Source organism: Ips typographus, linkage group LG1 (genome assembly GCF_016097725.1).
Source record: "Ips typographus isolate SLU linkage group LG1, UJ_Ityp_2.0, whole genome shotgun sequence".
Taxonomy (NCBI): domain Eukaryota; kingdom Metazoa; phylum Arthropoda; class Insecta; order Coleoptera; family Curculionidae; genus Ips; species Ips typographus.
The window spans coordinates 18,984,174-19,011,612 of record NC_138422.1 but is presented as its reverse complement, the minus strand read 5'-3'; the positions used below and the strand labels follow the sequence as shown (position 1 = coordinate 19,011,612).

General features: G+C 33.8%; 1 protein-coding gene across 1 annotated transcript; it reads left to right on the top strand.

Annotated features, from left to right (window-relative positions):
* LOC145740132 (uncharacterized) lies at positions 1 to 27,128 on the top strand. Its single transcript, XM_081995503.1, has 4 exons — positions 1 to 520; positions 17,895 to 18,042; positions 21,220 to 21,483; positions 26,453 to 27,128. Exons 1-4 carry the CDS (start codon positions 181 to 183, stop codon positions 27,105 to 27,107), a joined length of 1,407 nt encoding a protein of 468 aa, XP_081851629.1. The 5' UTR covers positions 1 to 180; the 3' UTR covers positions 27,108 to 27,128.
* The last annotated feature ends 311 nt before the right edge of the window (positions 27,129 to 27,439 follow it).

The window sequence follows — 27,439 nt, the reverse complement described above, 5'->3', positions numbered from 1 at the left end:
AGTTTAAGTAGGCTAGGAAGACAAGTGAATCATTTCGATGCTCTCTTGGTTCGCGCCGTCATTTTGAATTCAACTGTTTTAGCGCTCGGCCAACCGTGTTATTTGGTTCTGGCGCGATTTTACGCACCACCACTTTTAATATATTTTTTTGAAAAATTGCGTAAAAAATGAGAGAATGATATGTTATCAGTGCAACTTCATTGGACGTTTTTCTTGATTGTTTGTGGCATTTTTATGGTTTACTATAACGTAACCACATTTCCAATGGTAGTGGAGGAGGCGAAGAAAATAAAAAGTTCAGTGTCAGTGAAAAAAATTGTATCCTACTCCCTTAGAAAAAGGATTGAATTGGAAGGAGAAGAGTATTTTTGCAAAAACATAAGGAATGTTAGTGTTCAACCAATTGTGCTATCCAGTTTCTGGTATAAAGTTTTAGATGCGGAACTTTACATAACTTCAGTGACTTTAGATCAGCGTCTGAAACCGTTTAATTATGTTAGAGTGGTGGGAGCAGTTAAGGGTAAGTACAAGTTACTTAATATGTATCTACGGCATGTAGAAAAAATCGAAATAATGGCTTTGAATAATTAAATGATTTATTATGAAATAATAAAACACAAACAACCTAAAATTGAAATATAAATAAGGCGGATAGAGATAAATGAAAATAAAAATAAAAAATTACAATTACTGCAGGGCAACATATTATAGAAGATCTTGAATAAAAATTAATTACGTATTTACGAAACATAAATACGTGAATATTATATTTAAATTAGGAACTTAAATTTGTATTCTAAAAGATAATCAGCTCGGAAAATTTGAACTACATTGGGATATTTCAGGAAAACTTTTGTTTGAAACCTGGGTAAATACTAATACAACGCCCCATTTAACTTATTCATTAGCAGCAAAAATGATTGTCTATATACACGGTTAGAAAAAAAAATTGGACAGTCGTGACGTGCATCTGATTATGTTAATCATATTTCAATCTGTCATAGACTTGGAAAATGTCAAATACCACTCCATGATATTTCTAAACTTGCTTAAAAGCAACGCAATTAGTGCAAATCATATTAATAATATATTTTCCTAGAATCGTGCGGAAAAGTATACTTTGCCGCACGATTTTTCATGGCGGAAGTAGCACTTTTCCGCTCTAGTGCGGTACCGCACGATTTTGATTGCATTGATAATTTAATGTCTTTCGTTAAATTATTATAGTTTAATTATACGTTAGATTTAGTAATTTTTTTACATGTTCAGTTTAAGTGACTATTTAATAACTACTTGTTATTGTATTACGATGTGAATGAACTGTTTTGCCTGAGTAGTATGGTAGTAATCCTAAGAAAAATATTTTGACAACGTCTAAAATCTCAACTGACAACCCACCTGCAAGAAATTTAATTGACTGGTTTTTTATTGTAACCCCTTCATCTACAAATAGCATGACATAAACACTAATTGTAAAATGTTAATGTTCTCATTGTAGTTTTCTGCAGGATCGTATGAAAAACATTGTACCTAATACGTGCCGGAAGTGTCTTTTCCGCAACTGCAATCAGCATGCGAAAAAGTGTCACTTCCCGCACTTGTTAGGTAAATAATTAATAATTATAATTTTATAGTTTCATTTGTTGTTTTTTGGTGGTTGTGATTTGTAACTGTCTATTGTATATATATTTTGATCTGTCACAATGCTGGTATCTGTCAAATACAACTCCATTAAGCTATCAAACTATAAAACATTGCTTAAAGACAGTACAATCAGTACGAACCATATTTAATGCTTGTTTATAGATCTATGAATAGCTTTAACACATCTGACATACAAATGTATATTTTGGACCAAATTTAATTTGTTTCAATGTGTCAAGCGGCAAAATCGGATCCATAAAGCTATTAAACTAAAACAATCAGTTGAAAGGCGTTTAAATTAGTGTTAAACAGAGTTAAATTTTCTTTATAGTCTCATAAATTAAATTTTGATAGGTAAAACGTCTATTTTGGACATATTTAAATCTGTCACAATGGTAATAACTAGAGTCCGGATTTCTAGAAATTTTGCTCTTTGTAAATAATAAAAGCAACTAACCATTGACATCTAATGTGAACGATTTATGCAAAAACACGTCATTTAACAGATTTTGTTGGTTTTTGCTTTTTTCTTCGTTTTGTGCTTATTTTAGTTTTTTGTGCTTATTCACTGCTATTTTTGTATCGTTTAATTAGTTTTTAAAAATAAACTAAACTAATAACTGCCTTGACAAAAAATTGCTATATTGAGATATTGAAAGCTTCTGAACGACAAAAACATGTTGCAAGATGTATAAGTATCAATTTACAGATTTAAACTGACCAAAAAATGTCCAAATGCTCCTCAAGTAGTCTAAAAATATGTAAAAACATTCCAAAACACTATAGAACCTCTAAAATGCCTTGCAAAGCTTACAAAGCAGCCTAGAAGCTTCTAAAAGCTTCCAAATGCTTTTCAATTTATGTTGAAGCTTCCGTATGCTTCTAAAGCAGTTTAACACCTTCCAAAAATTTTTAAAACCGTCTACAAGGTTTCAAATGCCTTAAAGGCAGTCCAAAACCTTCAAGGCTCTTTAAACTGTCCAAACACTTTCCAAATGCCCCTAAAGTAGTCTAAAAAGGTTTTAAAACACTACAGAAATTCCAAAATGCTTCTAAAGCAGTCAAAAACCTCAAAATAGTCTAGAAGCTTCCAAAAGTTTTTAGAACAATCCAAAGGCTTCCAAATAAACTTCAACTACTCTAGAAGCTATTCAAACATTTCAAGGCAGTCTAAAAGCTTCCGTACGCTTCTAGAGCAGTTTAAAAACTTCCAAAAGTTCAAATTCATATGCCTTGAAAGCAGTCCAGAACTTTCAATTCTCCTAAAGTAGTCTAAAAAGATATCAAAACACTACAGAAACTCCAAAATGCTTCTAAAGCGGTCGGAAGTTTTTCAAAACAGTCTTGAAGCTTCCAAAAGCTTTTAAAGCTTGAAGTTTTAAAGCTTTGAAGCTTCCAAACACTCTAAAAGCTTCCGTATGCTTCTAAAGCAGTTTAACAGCTTCCAGAAATTTTTAAAACCGTTTACAAGGTTTCAAATGTCTTAAAGGCAGTCCAAAACCTTCAAGGCTCGTTAAACTGTCCAAACACTTTCCAAATGCTTCTAAAGTAGTCTAAAAAGATATCAAAACACTACAGAAACTCCAAAATGCTTCTAAAGCAGTCTGAAGTCTTTCAAAACTGTCTAGAAGCTTCCAAAATCATTTAGAACAGTCTAAAAGATTCCAAATGCTTTTCAACTAGTCTAGAAGCTCCCAGAAGATATTAAAGCAGTTTAGAAGCTTCCAAAAATTTTGTGAACCGTGTAAGAGATTTCATATGCCTCTGAAAGCATTCCAGAACCTTCAATATGCTGTTTAAACAGTCCAAAAACCTTCCAACTGCTCTCAAGTAGTTCAAAAAAATTTTTATATTATATATAAAATAATTTATATAATTTTTCAACTGGCAAAAGCGTATCAATGGAGCTATTAAACTAAAACAATCAGTTAAAAAGCGTTTAAATTAACGTTAAACTCCGTTTAACAATGTTCATAAGTTAAATTTTGATAGGTAGGTAACACGTCTACTTTGGACATATTTAAATCTGTCACAACGGTGGTAACTGTCAAATATCACTCCGTAAAGCTATAAAACTACAAAACTTGCTTAAAAGCTCTGTTATATGTAGTTAATACAGTTGTAAATCATATTAAATGCTTGTTTATAGGCCCATGAGTAGAAATTGACGGGTATCTGTTTATTTTGAGCATTCAATCAATTTCAATCTCTCAAACATGGAAAATATCAAAACCTTTTCTATGAAGCTATAAAATGACAAAAACTTTCTTAAAACTAGTACACTCTGTTAAAATTGTCCATGAGCAGGATTTTTGGTACTAGTTCCATATATCAAAATACAGCAAACTGTCAAATACCAGTATAGACAAATATAAAAGTAAAAATTTTAAGTAAATCATTTTAACTATATTTTATAAGTTCATGATACGAATTTTGCCGGTTGTGACTTAATCTAAAAATGTTTAAAAAAAATAGAATTAGAATTTAGAAAAAATCTGGGGAATTTTAGTGAAATATTTTTTAAAACGTTTTGGGGAAATCATATTATTTAAAGGTTGGCAACACTGGTCTGAAGTTTGAACATTCCTAGTGAATGAACAAAACTTTTTAACCATTTTCTAATAGAAAAATATCGATTATTTGATTGCTCAGTTATAATAATCGAATGATCGATCATTCTGCCAGAATCGAAATATTTTGATTTTATATTTCTTAATCTACTAGTAGAAAATGTTCTTTACATATTATTAATTGTTTTTTTACGTAAAAACTGATACAACTGATATTTTGTTATACACGGTTAAATCCACTATTAAAAGTGCTATTTAATATATTATGTAATTTTTTTGAATCCATATAAAAAACAAATATTGACGAAATGATGATAGACGAAAAGAGATGAAACGTTGGGGCAAATATTCATAAACGTTATCTTGTAGAGATGTAGAGCTTGAAAAGGCAATAAAAAAGTATTATTAGCTTTTTGATTTGATTTGAAATAACTTCAAAAATAAACAAAAAAATCCAAAAAAATCATTTTTTCTAAGTAGGTATCTCAAATATTAAAAGAAACGTGATAACGTGGATGATTTGCAGCGCAGTTTGAATAGAGATTTAGATTTGATATATGAATGGTATGTGATAACAAGTTAAGTGTAAATGTCTCTAAATGTAAATTTTGTTTGTTTGGCAAAAAATCTAAGCTGTCTACTGTAAATAAAAGTGATCTGACTGTTATGATTAATAATAATAAGATTGAAAATGGTGAGGTTTTGTTTTTTGTTTATCAATCCCAATCCTCTGACCGGTTTCGCCGTATTACGGCTCATCAGAGAGGCTATAGGGCTTGATAACCAAAGAACAAAACCTTCGTTCCAGTATAGTCAACTGGATGCCAGAAATGATAGTTGTGTGCAACATCTGGTGACATCTGTACTCAACTCTATGAGTTAGAAAGTACAGATGGCGTTCCAAAATCTAGGAACAGCACCATTAATGCCGCATCATTCGGTAAACACCGATCTGATTGGTTGAAAATGGTGAGGTTTTGTTTTTTGTTTATCAATCCCAATCCTCTGACCGGTTTCGCCGTATTACGGCTCATCAGAGAGGCTATAGGGCTTGATAACCAAAGAACAAAACCTTCGTTCCAGTATAGTCAACTGGATGCCAGAAATGATAGTTGTGTGCAACATCATTTACCGAATGATGCGGCATTAATGGTGCTGTTCCTAGATTTTGGAACGCCATCTGTACTTTCTAACTCATAGAGTTGAGTACAGATGTCACCAGATGTTGCACACAACTATCATTTCTGGCATCCAGTTGACTATACTGGAACGAAGGTTTTGTTCTTTGGTTATCAAGCCCTATAGCCTCTCTGATGAGCCGTAATACGGCGAAACCGGTCAGAGGATTGGGATTGATAAACAAAAAACAAAACCTCACCATTTTCAACCAATCAGATCGGTGTTTACCGAATGATGCGGCATTAATGGTGCTGTTCCTAGATTTTGGAACGTCATCTGTACTTTCTAACTCATAGAGTTGAGTACAGATGTCACCAGATGTTGCACACAACTATAATAATAAGATTGTTGGCAATAAAGAAATAAAATATCTAGGAGTCATTCTTGACTCAGAACTAAAGTTTCATGCCCATGCAGAGTACTGCATGAGAAAGTTTTCACGAAAAATAGGCTTTATTGCTAGAGTAGGAAAACATTTGTCTATGTACACCAAACGTATATTATATAACTCTTTAGCCGCTCCACATCTGGAATTCTGTAGCACTTTACTGTTTAATATGCCAAATTTTATAATCAGTGAATTCCAGCGAATTCAGAATAAAGGAATGCGAATTATTATTGGATGTAACAGATATGCTCCTGTCAGTAAAAAGGTTGGCTTGTACAAATTTTTTAACTGTAAAACAAAAAATAGTTTTTAATTCTCTTGTTTTTATTTTTAAAATTAGGAATAGACTTTTACCCGGTTATGTATGTGATAAGACCAAGACGTTTAGCAGTGTGCATGGTTATGATACTCGAAATAAGTATGATTTTATTGTGAGCGATAGGCCAAATTCGAATATTGTTGCAGGTTCATTATTTTATAGAGGATTGCTGGACTTTAATGATTTACCGGAGCGTATTAAGAGTTGCACTAATTTAGAATTGTTTCGTAGGCATCTGCGTGCATATATTGTGGATCAAGTTCAGGTCAAAAATGTTCAAAATGTCTAAAAATGTTTTAAAAGGTCTAAAAATGTTGTAAACTGTCTTTATTTTGTATGTTTTTTGTTATTATTACTTAAGTTATTTATATTGTTTTTTATATGTAGCTATTATGCTAAATAAATCCCTCTTACTTACTTACTAAATGCTTTTTCCTAATTTAACTGACTTCTTATCTTGGACACCCTGTATACTCACTCATAAACACTAAACCTAATGGTAATCCTCAGGGTACTTTTTTCTCACACATTCTCTTGTCACTGAAGTATAGATGCATTTAAAACAAAATTAACCTGCTGGCACACGGAGTACCTCGTTCTGAGATTGACATGTAAGAAATTTGTTAATTGAGCTACCAATTACATAAAAACAAACCTTCGAGAAGTAATGACAAATTGCGCCTGGCAACTTCTTTGTATGTGCAGCCATTATGGTCTTTTCTTGCAATTACCGACAAGTAAATTGACAAACAAGGTTTTTTTCGGGCGCGTATTATTATCTCGTTGTCAGTTTGTTGTTAGTAATGTTTTTTTCTCATTTTGTGAAATTATACCAAGTTTTAAAATTACAGGAATTCTTGCTTTATGACTTTTAAGTGCAACAACAAGAATGTTTCAAGAAACCTGAATACAAGATCAAATATAAGAAAAATTTAAGAAAAAAAGTTTTTAAAACTTGACAATATACAGGGAAATTTTCTGAGCTAAAGTAAAATTCAAAACTTCAGTCAGCTTTGACTTGACCGCAAAATAGTGCTAAGTCAATGCAATTTTCTTTTTTATTTTACTTTTTGAGGTATGACACTAAGAAAACCAGTATTTAAATTTTTTTATTTGTTATTTTTAGGATATTTGATAAAAAAATTACAATTATGGTAATGCAAAATCCTAAACTATTACCAATTGTCAAAAAAAAGAATATGTAATAAAAATCAAACTGATTGTTATCAATCTAACTAAACGCAATTTAATCCTAATCTGGTAGATAATCAAAATTTTTCTAAATCTTTAGATTATTTTGGAGATATTTTAAATAAAACGATAATGACTTATTACTTCTCAAACATAATAACAAAAATGTAAGTAGCTTTTTTAACTAGATATCTCAACATGGCAATTTTTCAAATTGAAGATAATACAACTTCTTTGAAAATGTTTGTTTATGGTTTTTCGAAATTAACTCAAAAATGTGGGATTGACCATTAAATTCTCCATTAACTTTTGCAGTAGCTCTTAGGGAAAGCGAGGATCAAATCTTGGACCAACTGTATAGTACTAAAGTCAGCATACCCAATCCATTTAAAATATTTTGAAGGTCATTGCTTTTCCAGAAGTTAGTAGCAACTCACTTATTTTAAATGAAGCACTCCCCCCTGTATATTATTATATTTTTAAATACGTCCAACGATTTCAAGTAGTAATAAGTAAATATTTTAATTTACCAGGAAAATTTGACCGGTAAATTATTGGTAATTTACAAATACTGTGTTTCTGGCAGTTTAACACCGCTTTTCTCCCTAACTGTACCAAATTTTGTACGAATTTTCCAGGTTATTGGACAGGAAATTTGATGAGGATTCCAAAAATGTGCTTAAAACAGTGATTTTCTCATTCCAAGTGGGTTTGACAGGCAATTTTGTGTGTGACTGTCAAACTGTGCTCAAAAGTTGCAAAAATCAGTGTTTAGAAAAGTTTTCTTGCAGTTATTTTGACAGCGCTCACGTGACTGTCTAGCTAAATGATCCTCTAAAAACCACGTGATATGCTTTGCCTAGAACTACAGTTTAACACAGTTTTCGAAACAAAACGGGTTTCTAAGATTTATGACAGTTATTTTGACAATTGTCAGTTTGTAAACTGTTCCAAATTTTGTAGTAATTTTTCAGGTTATTGGATAGGAAATTTGATGAGGATTTCAAAAATGTGCTTAAAACAGTAATTTTCTCATTCCAAGTGGATTTGAGAAGCAATTATGTCTGTGACTGTCATACTGTGCTCAAAAGTTGCAAATAACAGTGTTTAGGAAAGTTTCCTTGCAGTATTCGATACAAAACGTATTTCTGAGAATTATGACAGTTGACAGTGCTCACGTGACTGCCTAGCTTAATGATCCTCCAAAAACCACGTGATATGCTTTGTCTAGAACTACAGTTTAACACAATTTTCGAAACAAGACGCGTTTCTAAGATTTATGACAGTTATTTTGACAATTGTCAGTTTGTAAACTGTACCATATTTTGTAGGAATTTTTCAGGTTATTGGATAGGAAATTTGATGAGAATTCCAAAAATATGCTTAAAACAATAATTTGGTAATTCCAAGTGGGTTTGACAAGCAATTTTGTCTGTGACTGTCAAACTGTACTCAAAAGTTGCAAAAATCAGTGTTTAGAAAAGTTTTCTTGCAGTATTCGATACAAGACGTATTTCTAAGAATTATGACAGTTACTTTGACAGTGCTCACGTGACTGCCTAGCTAAATGATCCTCCAAAAACCACGTGATATGCTTTGCCTAGAACTACAGTTTAACACAATTTTCGAAACAAGACGTGTTTCTAAGATTTATGACAGTTATTTTGACAATTGTCAGTTTGTAAACTGTACCAAATTTTGTAGTAATTTTTCAGGTTATTGGATAGGAAATTTGATGAGGATTCCAAAAATGTGCTTAAAACAGGGATTTTCTCATTCCAAGTGGGTTTGACAGGCAATTTGTGTGTGACTGTCAAACTGTGCTCAAAAGTTGCAAAAATCAGTGTTTAGAAAAGTTTTCTTGCAGTATTCGATACAAAACGTATTTCTGAGAATTATGACAGTTATTTTGACAGCGCTCACGTGACTGTCTAGCTAAATGATCCTCCAAAAACCACGTGATATACTTTGCCTAGAATTACAGTTTAACACAGTTTTCGAAACAAGACGTGTTTCTAAGATTTATGACACTTATTTTGACAATTGTCAGTTTGTAAACTGTACCAAATTTTGTAGTAATTTTTCAGGTTATTGGATAGGAAATTTAATGAGGATTCCAAAAATGTGCTTAAAACAGTAATTTTCTCACTCCAAGTGGGTTTGACAAGCAATTTTGTCTGTGACTGTCAAACTGTGCTCAAAAGTTGCAAAAATCAGGGTTTAGAAAAGTTTTCTTGCAGTATTCGGTACAAAACGTATTTCTGAGAATTATGTCATTTTGCTAGCACTCACGTGACTGTCTAGCTAGATGATTCTCCAAAAACCACGTGATATGCTTTGCCTAGAATTACAGTTTAACACAGTTTTCGAAACAAGCCATGTTTCTAAGATTTATGATAGTTCGGTACAAAACGTATTTCTGAGAATTATGACAGTTATTTTGCCAGCACTCACGTGACTGTCTAGCTAGATGATTCTCCAAAAACCACGTGATTTTCGTTTCTTTACTATCATCGATTTAACAATTTTAAATATACAGGGTGTTCCAAAACTATTGTTCCAAAATTGGAGGGTGAGTAGATCTCGTCAAAATAAACATTTTTTGCTAATAAACCCATAGGCGTATATGCGCTTTCCATACAAGTGTATCTTCAGAAAGCTACGAAGGATGAATAGCGAGAGTTTTGAAGTAAATTAAAAGATCATACAGGGTGATTTATAAAGAATAGGAAGTTCGGAAACTGGAAATACTACACGTGAAATGGTGACAAATGACGCAAACATCCCCGATCCGAATCTTGATAGTTTCGGATATTCAGGGTGTTCAAAGTTGAAATTTTAATTCGTTTTTTGTCATTATTTCCAAAATACCTGGGGTAAAAATCTGAACATTTTTGACGTTATGTTTTTTCTGATGATGAATAATAGGCGTATCGCAATTTTCCTTGTTTTGACAACTCTTTGACAAATTTCACATACATTTAGGTGATAACTTGATCTGCAAAATATTTAACAATATCTATGACACAGGCAACATCCCGAAAGAATGGCTCATCTCTGAATTTATATTGCTGCCCAAGAAACAAGGGGCAAAGAAATGCGGAGAATACAGAACCATAAGCTTAATGAGCCATTTACTAAAGCTTTTCCTTAAGGTTATCCATCGCAGAATATACAAGATATGCGAAGAGAGAGTAGCAGACACACAATTTGGCTTCATGAAAGGAGTTGGAACATGAGAAGCACTGTTCAGTGTACAAGTATTATTCCAACGGTGTAGGGACATGAATTGCGACATTTATACCTGCTTTGTGGACTACCAAATGGCGTTTGACAAAGTCCAACACCAGAAGATGATACAAGTGCTGAAAGGCACCGGAATGGATGATGAAGACCTCAGAATTTTACAAAACCTGTACTGGAACCAGACAGCCACCATAAAAATCAACGCTGGAGATGAAACAACAGAGGCAGTTAACATTCTGCCGGGCGTACGACAAGGGTGTATCATCTCCACTCTGATATTCAATCTGTATTCAGAAGAGATATTTAGAGAGGCTCTGGAAAACGATGATAATGGAATTCTTGTAAACGGTGAACTGCTGAATAATATCCGATATCCAGATGATACCGTCATATTTGCAGATAGTATAGAAGGTCTACAACAGCTAATGAAGTAAGTGAAAGATATGGGCTAAAAATGAACATCAACAAAACGAAATTCATTGTCATAAGTAAAGAAAAGAAAGAAAATTGCCAACTATTTCTTAAAAATATACCAATAGAACGGGTCTCCAAACTTGTCTACCTGGGAACCTTAATAAACGAACAGTGGGACCACTCGCAAGAGATCAGATGTAGAATAGAAAAAGCAAGAGATGCCTTCATCAAAATGTCTAAGCTCTTCAAAAGCCATAACCTCAAATTAGATATCAAAGTAAAACTCCTCGGCTGCTATGTGTTCTCCATATTGTACTATGGCATGGAATCCTGGACATTGACCGAAGCTACACAAAAGAAGCTTGAAGCCTTCGAGATTTGGCTGTACAGAAGGATCCTTAGAAAAGCATGGGTAGATAGAGTGACCAACGAAACAATACTGGAAAGAATGGGGACGGAAAAAGAGGTGATGAAACCGATTAAGAGAAGGAAACTGGAATATCTCGGGCATATAATGAGAAATGACAACAAATACACACTCTTAAAATCCATCCTCCAAAGAAAGTGTGGAAAGAGAGGGCCCGGAAGAAGAAGGATATCATGGCTCAAAAACCTAAGGATATAGTATTCAAAAACAACCACAGAACTGTTTAAAGCAGCAGTCAACAAGGTCATCATAGCCAGAGTGGTCGCAAATATTCGAAACGAATAGGCACTAGAAGAAGAAGAATATGACAATTATAACATTCTGTCAGCTCATACACACTACATTTGCAATAATCAATCAATAGTTTGACATCCGGTAGGTATAATAAAATACACTAAAATGAAATTCCTTCTAAATGGCTTTATTGTTTTCATGAATATTAAAACGATCTGCATTATTACAATGAAAATTTTGATGAATCGGCTATGCAAATTAAAATTGCACTGACGCCTGATGAATATTAATTACCCATAAACTGTTTATTGATCCAGGTTAATAACTTTGCATTTATTAACGATCAACAGATGCTTGCATCAAAAGATGATGCAGTTATTGAAACCTATTTTAACTGTATTTGGCTATAAATAGGTGCTCGAGTAAATTGCAATTTGTGATTAGGGAATTTAAATTGAAATCATTAATCTAAAAATAGCATGCATAAACTAGTTTCTATGTAGCCGGTAACTGTAATTAGAAAATTAACAGGATTTATACCAAAAAACTTAGTTTCCTACTTGCCAGCGGTAAAGCACACATTTTATTTTACTCGAGTGTGGGAGGTAGTAGGTAGGAGGAAAAATTTGTAGAAGGTAACAATGTTTTATTTGACTACCCTGTACAGCTTGACCGGACAAATTTGTAGTGACAGCGCCAGAGGGAAAAACTTCAAAATGACACTAAGTCAAAACCAAAAAAAGCACTGTGTAGTTTACAGATCATAATTTTGGTTGTGTGAGCTACGTGGTAGATTTTTTTACCAAAATGTAGCTAAAACAATGCTTTATTTGACCACCCTGTACAGCTTGACCGGAAAAATTTGTAGTGACAGCGCCAGAGGGACAAGCGTCGAAGTGACACTAAGCCAAAAAAAAGCACTGTCTGGTTTGACAGGTCATAACTTTGGTTGTGTGAAAGCTACAGGGTGGATTTTTTTACCAAAATGTAGCTAAAACAATGCTTTATTTGACCACCCTGTACAGCTTGATCGGAAGAATTTGTAGTGACAGCGCTAGAGGGAGAAACGTCAAAGTGACACTAAGTCAAAACCAAAAAAAGGCACTGTTTGGTTTGACAGGTCATAACCTTGGTTGTGTGAGAGCTACAGGGTGGACTTTTTTACCAAAATCTTGCCAAAATAGTGCTTTATTTGACCACTCTGTACAACTTGCCCGGAAAAAATTGTAGTGACAGCGTCATAGGAAGAAACGCAAAGTGACACTAAGTCAAAACTAATAAAAGCACTGTCTGGTTTGACAGGTCATAACTTAGGTTGTGTGAGAGCTACAGAGTAGACTTTTTTACCAAAATCTAGCCAAAACAGTGCTTTATTTGACCATCCTGTATAACTTGCCCGGATAAATTTGTAGTGACAGCGCCAGAGGAAGAAACGTCCAAGTAACATTAAGTCAAATACAAAAAAAGCACTGTTTGATTTAGCACAACTTACCTCAGACAAAATGTCAACAAAAACAGAAATACAGGGGGTCAAAGTTATTTTTTTTAATTACTCATGAATAACTTGGAGTTTCTTGGTAAAATTAGATATTCGGGGGTTTTTGAAGATAGCAAATTTAATTATCAACGCAGTTTTAAGCCAGCACCAGGGTCGCCACCTGCAGAAATTAATTCGCTTTAAAATCGACTTTTTTCTGGTATAGCTAAGTGACAGCTGTAACCCGAATATCTGTTTTCCAATATCTTCTTGCCAAAAAGGTATACTTACTAAGTATCCCAAAAACAAACGGTTTTCGAGTTTTTTGCAATTAAAATATTGACCACAATGCATTTATAAAAAAAAATTCAAAAATTGGTTGAAATAACTGTCTATTATTGTTCCAAAATGTCTCAACAGCATTTTAAGTTGAAATTAATAACTTGCCTTGGTTATCTATTATTTCTTCATACACAAAATGCTTCAGGTAAAAATCTGGAGGACCAATTTTCGAACTTGGTGCTGGTCATGATATTTGGCTTCTCCGACCAAAGTGAGAAATTACTTAAACAAAAAAAAAAATGTTTAAGTAATTTCCCACTTGTAATGAGAAATGATCTAAGGTTCCATCCTCCAAGAAGATTACAAATTGCAATCGTGTTTGGCACCTACTACTTTAATATCAAATATATCGTAAGCTGTTGATCTTAAGGATGCCAACTAAAAGTATACCTTTTTTGTTAAAAAAATATTGGAAAACCGATACTCAGATTTCAGTTGTCACTTCGTCTTACCAGAAAAAAGTTAGAGTGATTTTAAAGCAAATCACTGGTTTTAGATGGTGACCTCTATAAGCTTGCTTAAAACTGAGTAGATAATCAAATTTGGCACCCTCTAAAACCCTCGAATACCTAATTTTAGCAAGAAACTCCAAGGGGACCGCGTGTTAAGTGAAAAAATGCATTTTAAAAAAATAAGTTTGACCCCTTGTATTTCTGTTTCCGTTGACTTTTTATCTGAGGTAAGTTCTGCTAAATCAGATTATTTTGACCCCATAAATACGTCATTAAATTATTTACCATTTCTTATGGGACACCCTGTATAACATAGTAGGAAAAGCTCAAACATGCTCTTCAAAGATATTGGGTATGTGTGTTAGTCAGTATTCATTCTTAAATTTATCTCAAAAAGCTTCCTGGCACTCTCCCAACCCAAGATCCTTTAAGTCAAAAAGGTTCAAGCTACCAGCAGTGGAACTATGTAAGGGAATAGAACAGAAATGTCTTTCTTCATCTCACTTTGACTTGCATGTCCTACTATAAGTCTGCCTTGTTTAAATCTCTGTTTCAATCTCTATCAAGTTACATAGTACCCCTACAGGGGGCCTATTCTTGAAAGCAGGGAACGGAAATCTCAAGAGGTGTTGATAGAATGTGACAGAAGAAGCTGACAATGGAGGGTTCCTGTCATATTCTACAGGTCTTTCTCTTGATAATTCCCTTCACTCGTTGCATACGCAACCAGCAAAGCTACTATTCTGTGCATAGTTACATTTTTCAAACCGTCCTACAGATCTGTATACTCGATTACGTCCATCTGGTTTTCATAATCGTATTTTTGTTTGATCTGCAATGAACATTTGTCCTCTTGCTAGCTTCAACCATTTTATCTTATGACGTTTCAGATTTAAACAAATCTCCTTTAGTTTTCTAATTACTGTTATGACATTAATGTCGTTAACTTAGTAATAGATGATCTAAATAGGCCACTCACAAAGTCCATAGAAGACGGGGAGACTGATATAACCACTTTCCTGGCATAGAAAGGGTTTTCAACCATGCCTCAACAGATTCTATCGCAAAAACGCTGAACAGAAAATTGGCTTCACTGACAATCTGCAAATGGATAGAAACTACTCTGGAAAACAGGACGATAATAGCAATTTTAGGAGAAACCACTATGAGAGCAATAAGTAAGAGGGGGGATTCCACAAATGGGAGTTCTTTCGCCACTGCTATGGGCTATAAACGAGCTAGGGAGTCAAAGTAAAGTAGTGACACTAGCATGGAAACCAGGGCTTGAGCCAAATTAGAGAAAGTCCTTTAACTTAATTTGCAGAGCAACACTAGAAATCGTGTGGCAACATCGCAGTGACCATAAAACAATAAACCAACCCTCCCAAACCGTAACCTGAAATCTGTAATCTGCCTAGTATTAAGTAAGTAATTTTTTTGATTTTTTTTTATCGGTTATGATGAAGTCTATCTCATTTCTTGTCTTACCGATAAACTTAAACTTAAACCTTTATTTTACCTTTAGATTACTTAAACCGATAAAAAATCGGTAGTCCACGATGTAACAGTGTTGAACCAAGTTTCAGCAGGAACAGATTCTATAACGATAGAAGCAATTTAAATGGGAGGTATCATTCTTATCAATAAAATCAAAGAACTTTTTAACCTTTGCCTAACAAAAACCACCATACCAGGGGATTGGAACAACGTTTTGATGATACTGCTTCATAAAAAAGGAGACCCTACAGACATAGCCAACTATCGGCCCATCAGCTTACTCTCTCACGTATACAAGCTTTTCACAAAAATAATAACCAACAGACTAGAAAAAAATATTGATTTTTACCAATCAGTGGAACAGGCAGGATTTCGCGCAGGATTTGGAACTACAGATCATCTATTGGCCTTAAAAACCCTTATCGAAAGAACAGTGGAGTATAATAGACCGTTGGTTTTGATCTTCGTGGACTTTCTGAAAGCATTTGACACTATAGAACCAGACGCAATTCTCAAAGCTGTTAGTCAATGCCGCATTATACTAGACTAATACACAATATAGGTATATAAAAATACAACAGCATGCGTGAGGTTACACAAAAACACAATTAAATTTCCACTCGAAAGAGGAGTTAGGCAAGGAGACACGATGTCACCCAAACTTTTTATTATTGTCCTCGAATACGCGTTCAAACAGCTGGAATGGGAACAAAGAGGCATAAACATCGACGGTAAGAGATTAAACAACTTGCGTTTTGCCGACGACATAATGCTGATCGCTGATGATATACAAGAAGCCAAAGAAATGCTGACAGAACTAGCAAATGCCACCACAAAAGTAGGACTACAAATAAACACACAAAAGACAAAGATAATGAATGACCAACCTAGTTCTCGGAGGAACTCTAACATTGGGAAGTCAAAACATCGACGAAGTAAGACATGACATAAAAATACACAGACACAACCAAACGCAGGAGCTACAAAGACGAGTGGGGCTTGGATGGACAGCCTATGGTAAACCGAACGGAGTATTCGAGAGCGATATCCCGATCTGTTTAAAGCATAAAGCGTTTAATCAATGTGTGCTCCCTGTCATGACTTACGGAGCAGAGACACTCACGCTAACAAGAGCGAGTGAAGAAAAACTTAGAATAGCTCAACGTAAAATGAAGCGCTAAATGCTGGGAATACAACTATCAGATCGTGTTAGGAACATAGATATCCGCAAAAGAACGAAAGTGGAAGACATAATAACAAGAATTGCGAAACTGAAGTGGCAGTATGCAGGACATGTAGCTAGACGAAATGATGATAGGTGGACGAGGAGATTATTAGAGTGGCGACCGCGAAATGACAAACAAAGTGCAGGAAGACCTCCCACAAGATGGGAAGATGACATAAAAAAATCGAAAGTTAATGGATGAGTGTGGCTCGGGATCGTAAACGGTGGAAATGTAAAGGGGAGGCTTATGTCCAGCAGTGCACTAGGATAGCTGGGTAAAGAAGAAGAATTTTTTAGATGCGGTTGAGCAAGAATTGTAATCTCAAATATCGATCACCGTTCGTGATCTCAAATATCGATCACCATCGACAATCGTTGTACATCTTTTGTATTCTTGACCAGACTGCATATTATTATCCGGTCTCATTGTATCGTGTTACAATTCGAGAACAGTTAATTGATGGATGTGCAATCTTTGTGCAATATCTCCTTGTTTGCAACCTGTGTTAGCTAAACTAAAGTAATACTTTGAACAGAAAGTAACTCACTTAAATGTGGTAATTTACTCTCATCTAAACTACACAGATAAGATATCACAAAGGTATGTTAAGTTACTGGATAAGACCACAAGACATTTTGATATCAACAAACAAAAGAGATGTTTTCCAAAATAGCAATACTCTCCAGCAAATGCAAGTAAATACCTCAAAGATAGTTAAAAAGAAAGGAAGTAAATTAAAAATAACGATAAAATGTGAAACATTTTTGTCCGCAAGTGTATAACATCAATTTATTTTGAAACAATACAATATCAAGCCGTATTATATACCTTCAATACATTCCTACCATATGTTTCAATCCACGATGGCTTAAAAATTAGAATTCATAATGTGTACAAAATGTGTAAAAATTTTCAAGAGACGTTCTACAGAAGTTTTGGTAAACGTCGAATAGTATAATGTTTTCTTTGTTCTGAGCTTGCGGTTTTCGATTCCAAGTTAAAAATCATCGTTTAATGCCGTTCCATAACAAACACGTCGCCTTTAAAAGTAATATCGATAAATTTGAAGTAAATGGTAAGAAGCGCTTAATGGCTGCACTGCTGCAGCATTGGAAAACAAGCCAATAATTTTAAAATTTTTATTGCCTATAAGAGTCTAGACTCCTTAGAACTTGCATGAATCTTTTTAAAGGTTATCTTGAATACAGTCAAACGATATTAAAAAATGCAACAATGATTACTTGTTTAAGCGACTGCAGAAGGTGAAATATAATAACTGTTTTTGCAGGTAATTGGACGGAAACTGTTTACTGCCAAATACTGTCGAATGATGGTCACGTCCGAATTATTAAATCTACCGTTGATACCATATGGTACGATAAATGGAACACGAATGACAACAATACGTACTTCAATCCTGTATTGCTGTCTTGCAGGTAGGTATTTACTTATTTATGCAGCAATTTTTAGACCATTTTTTCTTGGTCACGTTACGGTTAATCAAGTATGACATCATTTGATATACCAGGGTGTTCCAAGTTTTAAACAGATAAACACACAATTTTTTTAATACAAATTTAGCGAATGTACTCGCGAAATTGTTTGAAAATTGTAAATAATTTTCTGAGATATCTGTATTACATTGTTGCAAGTTTGGCATATGACAAAACCGACACAACTTGATAGTTTAATAATAAAATTCAAAAAGAACATTCAACCGTTACATAAAAAATAAAGATGTTCTTATCGCAGAAACGAAAGTTAGTTGCTCAATCTGACGAGGACGGTATGGATAATCCATCCGCCAAAGCGGAGTTCGGGTAAGCAGTTAAAGGGCGGGAAAGACGCTTTCCGCATATGTTAGGTACAACATTTTCCCTACGAGTATCAATTTTCATTAAGTTGAAAGAAAATGTATAGTAAAATTACTAAACCATGTAATATAAGTTCATCATGTGTCAAAAAGGCCATGAATTCTTTGTGGTACCGTTCTCTCGACCTTTCTGGAACTAATAAGTGACTGCTTGCTTCCGTAGCTTCATCAATGATTTCTTGAGGAATTTTCTGACTAATTCATTTGTAAAAATTAGTTCCCAAGACTAATATCGTCGCATTTAGTGTCAAAATTGTTTGTTTTAAAAATCACTAAAAACAGTCCGTATTTCTTAGAAATGCTATAATTTTTTGCAGCCATGAGTTTAGAAGTAATAGTGAAGAAGCTTGAAATGTCATTTTGAAGATTATGGACAGTGTACAAACTGGCTTTTAAGCCTGAAGTCAACAACTTTGTGAAAATAGCCTTAAAACTCGATTCCAAACTGAAAACAGCTTTAAAGCACGAAAAACTAGATTTCTAAGAAATTCTCGAATTTTTAGCACTGAGGTTTCTAGAAGTCAATTGAATAGTGACAAAGTTTGAAATGATATTTGTAAGCCCATAAAGAATGTAAAAATTGTTTTTTAAGTCTCCAATGTCAAAAACTTGGTGAAAATAGTCTTGAAACTCGATTTTACGAGCTGAAAGCAGTTTTAATGCTCTAAAAATAGTTCAGAGTTCTAAGAAAATAAAAAACAAAGTAAAAAGAACTTGAAAAGTTAGTTATTTTCCACTATGTATGTAATAACGTTATTTCTTATGTGTAAACCAAGTGCAAAGATGAAAATTACCTGCTCTCAGTTTCCACCCAGTGGAATGTCAATATGCAATCTGTTTATTTTTTCAATTTTGTCAGATCTGGGCTTACTTTTTACATTGAAAAGTAGTAGTCCATATAAAAAGAACCTGAAAAGTTAGTTATTTTCCACTATGTATGTAATAACGTTATTTCTTATGTGTAAACCAAGTGCAAAGATAAAAATTACCTGCTCAGTTTCCACCCAGTGGAATGTCAATATGCAATCTGTTTATTTTTTCAATTTTGTCAGATCTGGGCTTACTTTTTACATTGAAAAGTAGTAGTCCATATTCTCGCAGTGGAGTAGTGAGTGTAAGTGAAAACGAAACTCAGAGTCGATCTCTACAAAATATTTATTAAGTTGTTATCTGCCTGATATGTTTCGGGTGTATTTAGACACCCATCTTCAGAGGCTTAACTAGATTCACCGTCTAGACATCAAGATTCAACCAAGAACCAAGGTTCATCACCGTCTAGGTTCAACTCCGAGTGCCTGCGTAGAGGCCTACTTAAGTATATTACTTAAGAACTTAAGTATGTCTCTCTGCGATCCAACTCCAACTATACAGCTTCTAGGAAGGCACTCCACCAGGCCTCGAAGATTTGGATTAAAGAGGAGAATTAAAAAATAACCAACAACTGCAGCCAGCAAACGGTGAATCTAGTTAAGCCTCTGAAGATGGGTGTCTAAATACACCCGAAACATGTCAGGCAGATAACAACTTAATAAATATTTTGTGGAGATCGATTCTGAGTTTCGTTTTCACTTACTTTTTACAGTTAAGAGACTTTCTACCGCGACCTCTGCAACAGCTCACAGCTCAGGTGGTGACAAGTAACATCTGCGTGTTTAGAAATCTCCATGTTAAAAGCACGCTAAGAAACGTTTCAACTGAATGATTTATTAAAAGTTTGATAAGATTCTGATAAATGGTTGAAAATAAAATAGTATGCAAACCACGGTGGAAAGTTTAATTTCTTTCTCAACTTTGTCACGGCGAACTACCTAGTTTCTCGACAGAAATCAAACACTTTCCACCTGAGTATGTAATATACTATTTCAAGTACATTTTTATCAACCTAATGTCAATATCCTGTATTTAAGACTCTTTTAAGGACTAAAATATTGAAATTTGTCAAATTATGAAAACTTACTTCAAATGTAAATTTTAAGCTTCTGATGTCACTTTTCATTAGTTCAGAGTCACTTTTTTTTGTTCAAGTCAATTTTCCAGGTTTATATGTGTGAATTTGTAGTCAAAAATTCTAGAAAAAGTAGTTTTGCATGTCTACAAAGTCAATTTCCAATACTAAAGTTTTTCAATTTATCTGAAGACTATAAAAACTGGTTAAAAAGTATTTTTTTAAGCTTCTTAAGTAAATTTTCACCGTTTTCAAGACAATTTTTAAGTTGGGTTGAGTTTGTTTGGGGTTTTGGAACGTAATAACTCAATTATCTCGTAAACGTAAAGTTTCAAATCAAAGTTTTATAAGAGATACTTTCGTTTTTAACTTTCATCATTCTTTCGTTATTTTTTAAACATATCATAACCTGTGACGCAGGCATGTCAACTTGTTTTTTGTGGGGCTATCTAATGGTGAATTATTGACATTTAAAACTGGACCACCTTGTAATTTTTTATGCTTTTTATTTATGTTAAATACTTGCTTGCGTGTGTAATACCTTTATTACCAACTCTGTGTTTATACAAGGTAAATTCAAAAGTTAATTTTTTAGTTAAATCACTATTAAAAATAACAACACTAATTTTAGCAAAAATTAAAATAAATCTTAAACAAACACATCAGGAAAATATCTATTATTCTTATTCGTAACACAAAATTGATCGGTTTTTCTGGTTACATGACTAGGTATATAATAAGTTTTTCTAATTGTCTCAAACGACTATTACATTGTCCGGATTTTTTCTTTTATAGGTTACCGGAATTCAAGGCCCAGGAAAATCCTGTAGCAGTGTCAATCTCAATACAACCATGTCGAATAAATACGTTTTGCCATCTATCAGCCCCGATGGAAAGAAGTCAGAGTAACTTTACACTGTGTGTAAAACCCTTAAACTTCAAAAAGAACATTTCGCAACATTTGGTGCAGTGGATTGAACTGTGCAAAGTACTAGGAGCACAATACTTTCACATATTTGTTGAAAAAGTTTCCGTTAATACCAAGAAATTGCTGAAATGGTAAGATTTAGTTAACTTCCAACTATACAGAGTGTTTGGATCACAAAAAAACGTACCAACTTAACTTAAATTTAAGAAAAGGTTCCTCAGGAAAAATTCTTAAAAACCTAAGTCCAAAAATGTAACATTTTTACAATGCAGGTTTTTAAATGTTCCTCTTTAAATAATTTTATTTTTATTATGTTGCGCATTCTTCAGTTTTCGTGCACATTGTTAGGGAATCAACTATTCTATTTGAAATCGGACCCGTTAAATGCTTCTCCAGAAAAAAATACAATTCTCTTAAGGAAGCTTTCATTATTAATTTTCCACTTATAATTATTATAAAAGCGGATTTAAATTATTACATCAGATATAATAACCCTCTTACTTTTTTATGATGTAATTAATTAATCTGCAGATCAATTACCCTAGCTTGAAGTTTAGGCTTGTGACGAAGGTTTTTTCGTACAATCTATATACGTATAACGCTAGTCGTAGTTGTAACCGTTGGTGGTCTATAATTAACATCACCATCACCTTTTAATGACTACTTGCAAACTCAGAATTAAATATCATTCGATTTTTTTTTCTCTAACAGCTTTTAGCTTGGACATGGAGTAATAATCTAAGTATGCAAAAAATGGAAGAAACAAGGAATATGATCGCGAAAGAAAACAAAGAGAAATCCAAACTAACGAGGGAAGAGTTAAAAGGAAGAAATAAAGAAATAAGAAAAATAGTCAAAGCAGATGTAGCTAGACATAATAAAGATTGATGCCTGGTAGATAAAAACGGAAATCATATTATAAACAGAAAGGAAACTTTACAACACGTAGAAGTGTTCTATCGTAATTTATACTCATTTAATAAACTAGAACCCAAACATAAGCCCTCAGACCGAAGAGAAGTACTCACCAAACATTACTCAGATGCTACCAATCTAAATACGAAATAAAACTTGCCCTTAAGCAGATAAAAAATGATAAGGCAGCAGGTCCTGATAAAACCGTAAAAGAGCTTATAAAAGTAGGAGGTAACAAGCTATCTGGAACAACTGCTTGGAGAAGGAACAAATACCTACCAAATGGAAAGAGGACAAGGTGATATTAATATACAAAAAGGGCGATAAAAGAGACCGTAAAAACTATACAGAGCAATCTCACTCTTGTCCCATCTTTATAAACTCGTAACAAAAATAATCACGAATCGAGACGTCTGGATATGTTCCAATCATGTGATCAAGCAGGTTTTCGAAAAGGGTTCAGTACAACTGACCAAATACTCATCATACGACTCATCATAAGTCATAGAAAAGGTTATTACTTTAATAAACGCCTTTACCGAGATCTTGTTTCAGAGGTAGAATCAAACCACTTGGTGGAAAAATATAATTTAATAACTAAATACCAGTTAAAACTAAATGAACCGAACGTTTTCGGTTTCTCAGTTGAGTAAATCAGAAATAAATCACCATACTATACACCATAATTCCCAAAAGTAACAGTTCAAACAGTACCTTTTACATGCACAAAATATTACAATAATAAATCCATACTTACATTTGTTAAACAATGATGAGGGCAGCTTTCTGGAGGGTTTGGCACTCGCGATTTATTATAATTTAAGAAATGGAAAACTATTTAAATAATTTACGAACCCGGTGCGGGTTGCAGAATTCGGGACGACTACATCGTGGTCGTATGAGGCGGAGTCTCCGACCGTCTCCCTTACCAAAGCATGTCGAGCTTAATTTATACCCGATCGATTGACTGACGTAGCCCGCTTCCACTTTTCTGGATAGTACATTGGACGATATTGATGTCACCAATATGTGGTTTCAACAAGATGGAGCCACATGTCATACAGCCCGCCAAACAAATAAATTACTGCACGAGACATTTCCAGGTCGTGTGCTATCTCGTTTTGGTGATCAGAATTGGCCCTCTAGATCGTGTGATCTAACACCCTTAGATTACTTTTTGTGGGGTTATCTCAAGTCAAAGGTGTATGTTAACAACCCACATCCACCCATGCGTTCAAAGAGGAAATCCAACGCTGCATCAACAAAATTCAACCACATCTATGGTCATGAAAAATTTCGACAAAAGAGTGATCATGTGCCAGCAAAGTTGTGGAGGCCATTTGTCCGATGTGGTACTCCATACATAACCACCATGTACTTTATAATTCAATAATAAAATAATAAAAACTGTATTTTCTGTTCAATTACATTTTTGCGGTAATTTTGGGACACACTTTATAAGTAGCTAATCCATCTGCATCATATTTTCATTTTCCTATGGCTAGTTAAAATGTTGCCTTTCCTACCGGAACATCGATCGTTAAATACTTTGACCTGTTCTTAATGCTACAGAATTTCCGATTACCTGCTTACATCAAATGAGCTTATAATAACGTCCAAGTAATTTAAATGAATACGATGACCGGCACATTGATTAATTAAACTTTCCGTCAGGATGAATAAGAAAGTTGTGTAACATCCGCCTACTATAAACCTACACTTATGCATGCTGACCGTGTTCGATTCAACTTAAAATCCATTTAAGAAGATATCCTACTTCAAATCAAGTTATGGTAACACGTTTCCTGTGTGATGTGATTAAATATTGACTTTTGGCTAACCAGGTCAAGCTATAACCTTTATACACAAAATGTTCAGTTTAAAATAATGCACGGAAAACCGTTGAAGTCTGTTAAATGAAATTGCGTGTTAGTCTGCACCAAAAATACCGGGTTCAATTCGGTTTAAGTCGGTATCGCGGTACCACTTTGATGATACAGAGTAAATCCAAAAAGAGTATCTTTTTCAGTAAAATCATCTATGTATGTACCTACCGGGTGTCCCAAGCTACAAACTATACATAGTAGCACTTAAGAAACTAAAAATCCGTTTTGGTCAAATCTGGCGACCGAGGTGGCCAAGCGGTAATTGCTCCTCTTCCAATCCAATGGTCGTGATATGTATTATATCAAAATTGATGATTGGGTATTATACCTAAGAAAATGTGAATTTTCTGCGTCATAATGCCTGTTAAAGACTTTACTTTACTAGTAAATTCTAATTTGTCCGGTAAATTTATGAGTCTAATTGAAATTTACTTGAAAGATATTATTTTCCTGCCATGGCTGTCATTAATTTTATTAAAGTCATTTTCGGTCAATATTGTTAAAATAAAATCCTGAAAACTTTCTGGCAAAAGTGATTCTTGTACCAAATGCGTTCCAATATTAAAACTTTTTTATGAACAAGTAGCCTTTTCTAAAAAAATAGCATTTTAAGATTTTTGTTACTTTTCTTTATTATCTCATGTTTAAATTATGACAAATAATATGTTTTTGAGATGAGAAAAATGACGCAAATCTGAAGAATATTATTATTTAAACAATTTGTAATTTACATTTACAAACTGACAATTGTCAAAATAACTGTCATAAATCTCAGAAACATGTCTTGTTTCGAAAACTGTGTTAAACTGTGATTCTTGCAAATTCTAGGCAAATTTTGACAGTTTTGAGATTAGTGACCGATATCACAGGTTTTTTAGAAAAATTTAGCTAGGCAGTCACGTGATCACTATCAAAATGACATAAATCTTAGAAATACGTTTTGTAACGAATACCGCAAGAAAACTTTTCTAGACCCTGATTTTTGCAACTTGTGAGCACAGTTTGACAGTCAGAGACGAATTTGCTTGTCAAACCCACTTGGAGTGAGAAAAAGACTGTTTTAAGCACATATTTAAAATCCTCACTATTTTTTTTGTTAAATAACTTGAAAAACACTGCAAGATTTGGTAAAGTCAGGGGTGTTAAACTTGCCAGAAACACAGTTTGTAACTACAGTCAGGGACAGAATCGCCTGTAAAACCCACTTGGAGTGAGAAAATAACTGTTGCAAGCCAATTTTTGGAATCCTCATTAAACTTTTCGTTCAATAACTTAAATATAACACAAAATTTGATACAGTTAAGGAGAGAAGCGGTGTCAAAGTTTGAACTGCCAAAAACACAGTATATACATACGTACGGCTTCTGAGGGTGTCAAATTTAATTATCTACTCAGTTTTAAGCCAGCTTATAGAGGGTGCCATCTACAATAAATGATTTGCTTAAAAATTGCTCTAACTTTTTCCTGGTAAAGCGAAATGACAACTGACATCCGAGTATCTGTTATCCAATATTTTCTGAACAAAAGAGGTGTACTAAGTTGACATCCCTAAGATCAACCGTCATCGATCATCCTTCTTGGAGGATGGAACTGTAGCTCATTTCTCATTGCAAGTGAGAAATAACTTAAACAAAAATATTCCGAATCGTTGAAGTTGTGGGGGAAGCCAAATATCATGAAGAAATTATAGATAACCGAGGCAAATTATGAAATCAAACTCAAAATGCTGTTGAGTCAGTTTAGAACAATATTAGGCAGTATTTTCAACCAAAATGTTCTTAATTTATTCTCATAAATGCATCAAGCCCAATACTTTGCAAATATCTCGAGAACTGGTGATTTTAGAGATAATAACTAGGTATACCTTTTTGGATAGAAAATATTGGGAAACAGATATTCGGGTTCCAGTGGTCACTTAGAAGAAAGTTAGGTCAATTTTAACGTAAATTATTTGCTGCATGTGACAACCTCTAAGCGCTGGCTTAAAACTGAGTTAAAAATCAAATTTGTTATCCTCAAAAGCCCCTCAAGTTGTTCATGAGTTATTTAAAAAAGATCATTAAAAAAAATACTTTGACCCCCTGTATTTCTGTTTCCGTTGACATTTCGTCTGAGGTAAGGTGGGCTAAATCGAATTATTTTGGTCCCAGAAATCCATCGATCATCGTGATGTTTTTTTGTGTATTTTTTTATAAAAATCAAAAACACCAACAAAACGGGACCTTTTACATAATTTTAAACTAAACATCCGATATTTTATGGAACGTTATTTACAACAATAATGTCTCTTTGTTTTCAGGTACAAGACGGAGTTTCCAGACATGTTTCATATCGAAAATTTCGAAACCCTCGAAGACCCTCATCAAAACCTCAACAGAACGTTACCGCATAAAATTTGGCAAAAACGTCGTTTTGAGGTTGTAACGTATAACAAATGTCTCTATCAGAATCTGAATTCAAGATTCGTAGTTCCTCTAGATATAGACGAAGTAATAGTTCCTAAAACGGTAAAAAATTGGAAGGATTTGGTGCGGGAATTGGACAACTCTTATACTTCCTTAATTACGCGAAACGTTTACTTCTTTAAAAGGAACTCAAACAGCAATAACCAGCCGTTCTTCCTCAACGAATTGAGACGCACTAAAGTACCGAGCGGAAAAGGAGAAAATGGAAAAAGTTTCGTATCGACAAAAAGTGCTTTAACAGTATTCAACCATTACGCGCTTCATTTGTTAAGGCCTGGTGCTACCAATGAGTATTTTATACCTTTTGCGGAAGCGCAATTAAATCATTATAAGGAATCTTGTAACCATGTGATATTTCCTGATTGCCTTCGCTATTTGTCTAGTCCTACTGTGTACGATAATGTTGTATCTAGGTATAAGGATGAGTTTTATCACGGATATAATAAAGTCATAGAAATGCTTCGGAAAAATAAAACTTTCATACTGTGACACTTATTTTGTTTGAATCTAATTTCCTGAGTCCGGTTGAGTAGCTGATGTTTTCGATTTTTGGGAGTTGGATCTGTACTGGAAATCAAACTTCACAGTTTAAGATCAACAACAACCAAAAACAGGAAAATCTATAATTGCCCATACAAATACGAAAATTCCATATATTTTTCTTGCTTTGCTGTCCGTTGAAACAATTTCGAATACACAAACATTTTTAGATAAAACCAATTACTCTTGTATTATTATAAAGAAGCGCTTAAAAAGCAAAATTATTTTCTTCAAAAAAGCATAAAAATCTGTAAAAAAGCACAAAACAACAACCTTTGAAA

Coding starts and splice junctions, on each gene's coding strand:
- LOC145740132 (XM_081995503.1), top strand. CDS start 181: ATGTTATCAGTGCAACTTCATTGGACGTTTTTCTTGATTGTTTGTGGC. Junction 521..17,894: donor AGTGGTGGGAGCAGTTAAGG/GTAAGTACAAGT, acceptor CTGTTTTTGCAG/GTAATTGGACGGAAACTGTT. Junction 21,484..26,452: donor ACCAAGAAATTGCTGAAATG/GTAAGATTTAGT, acceptor CTTTGTTTTCAG/GTACAAGACGGAGTTTCCAG.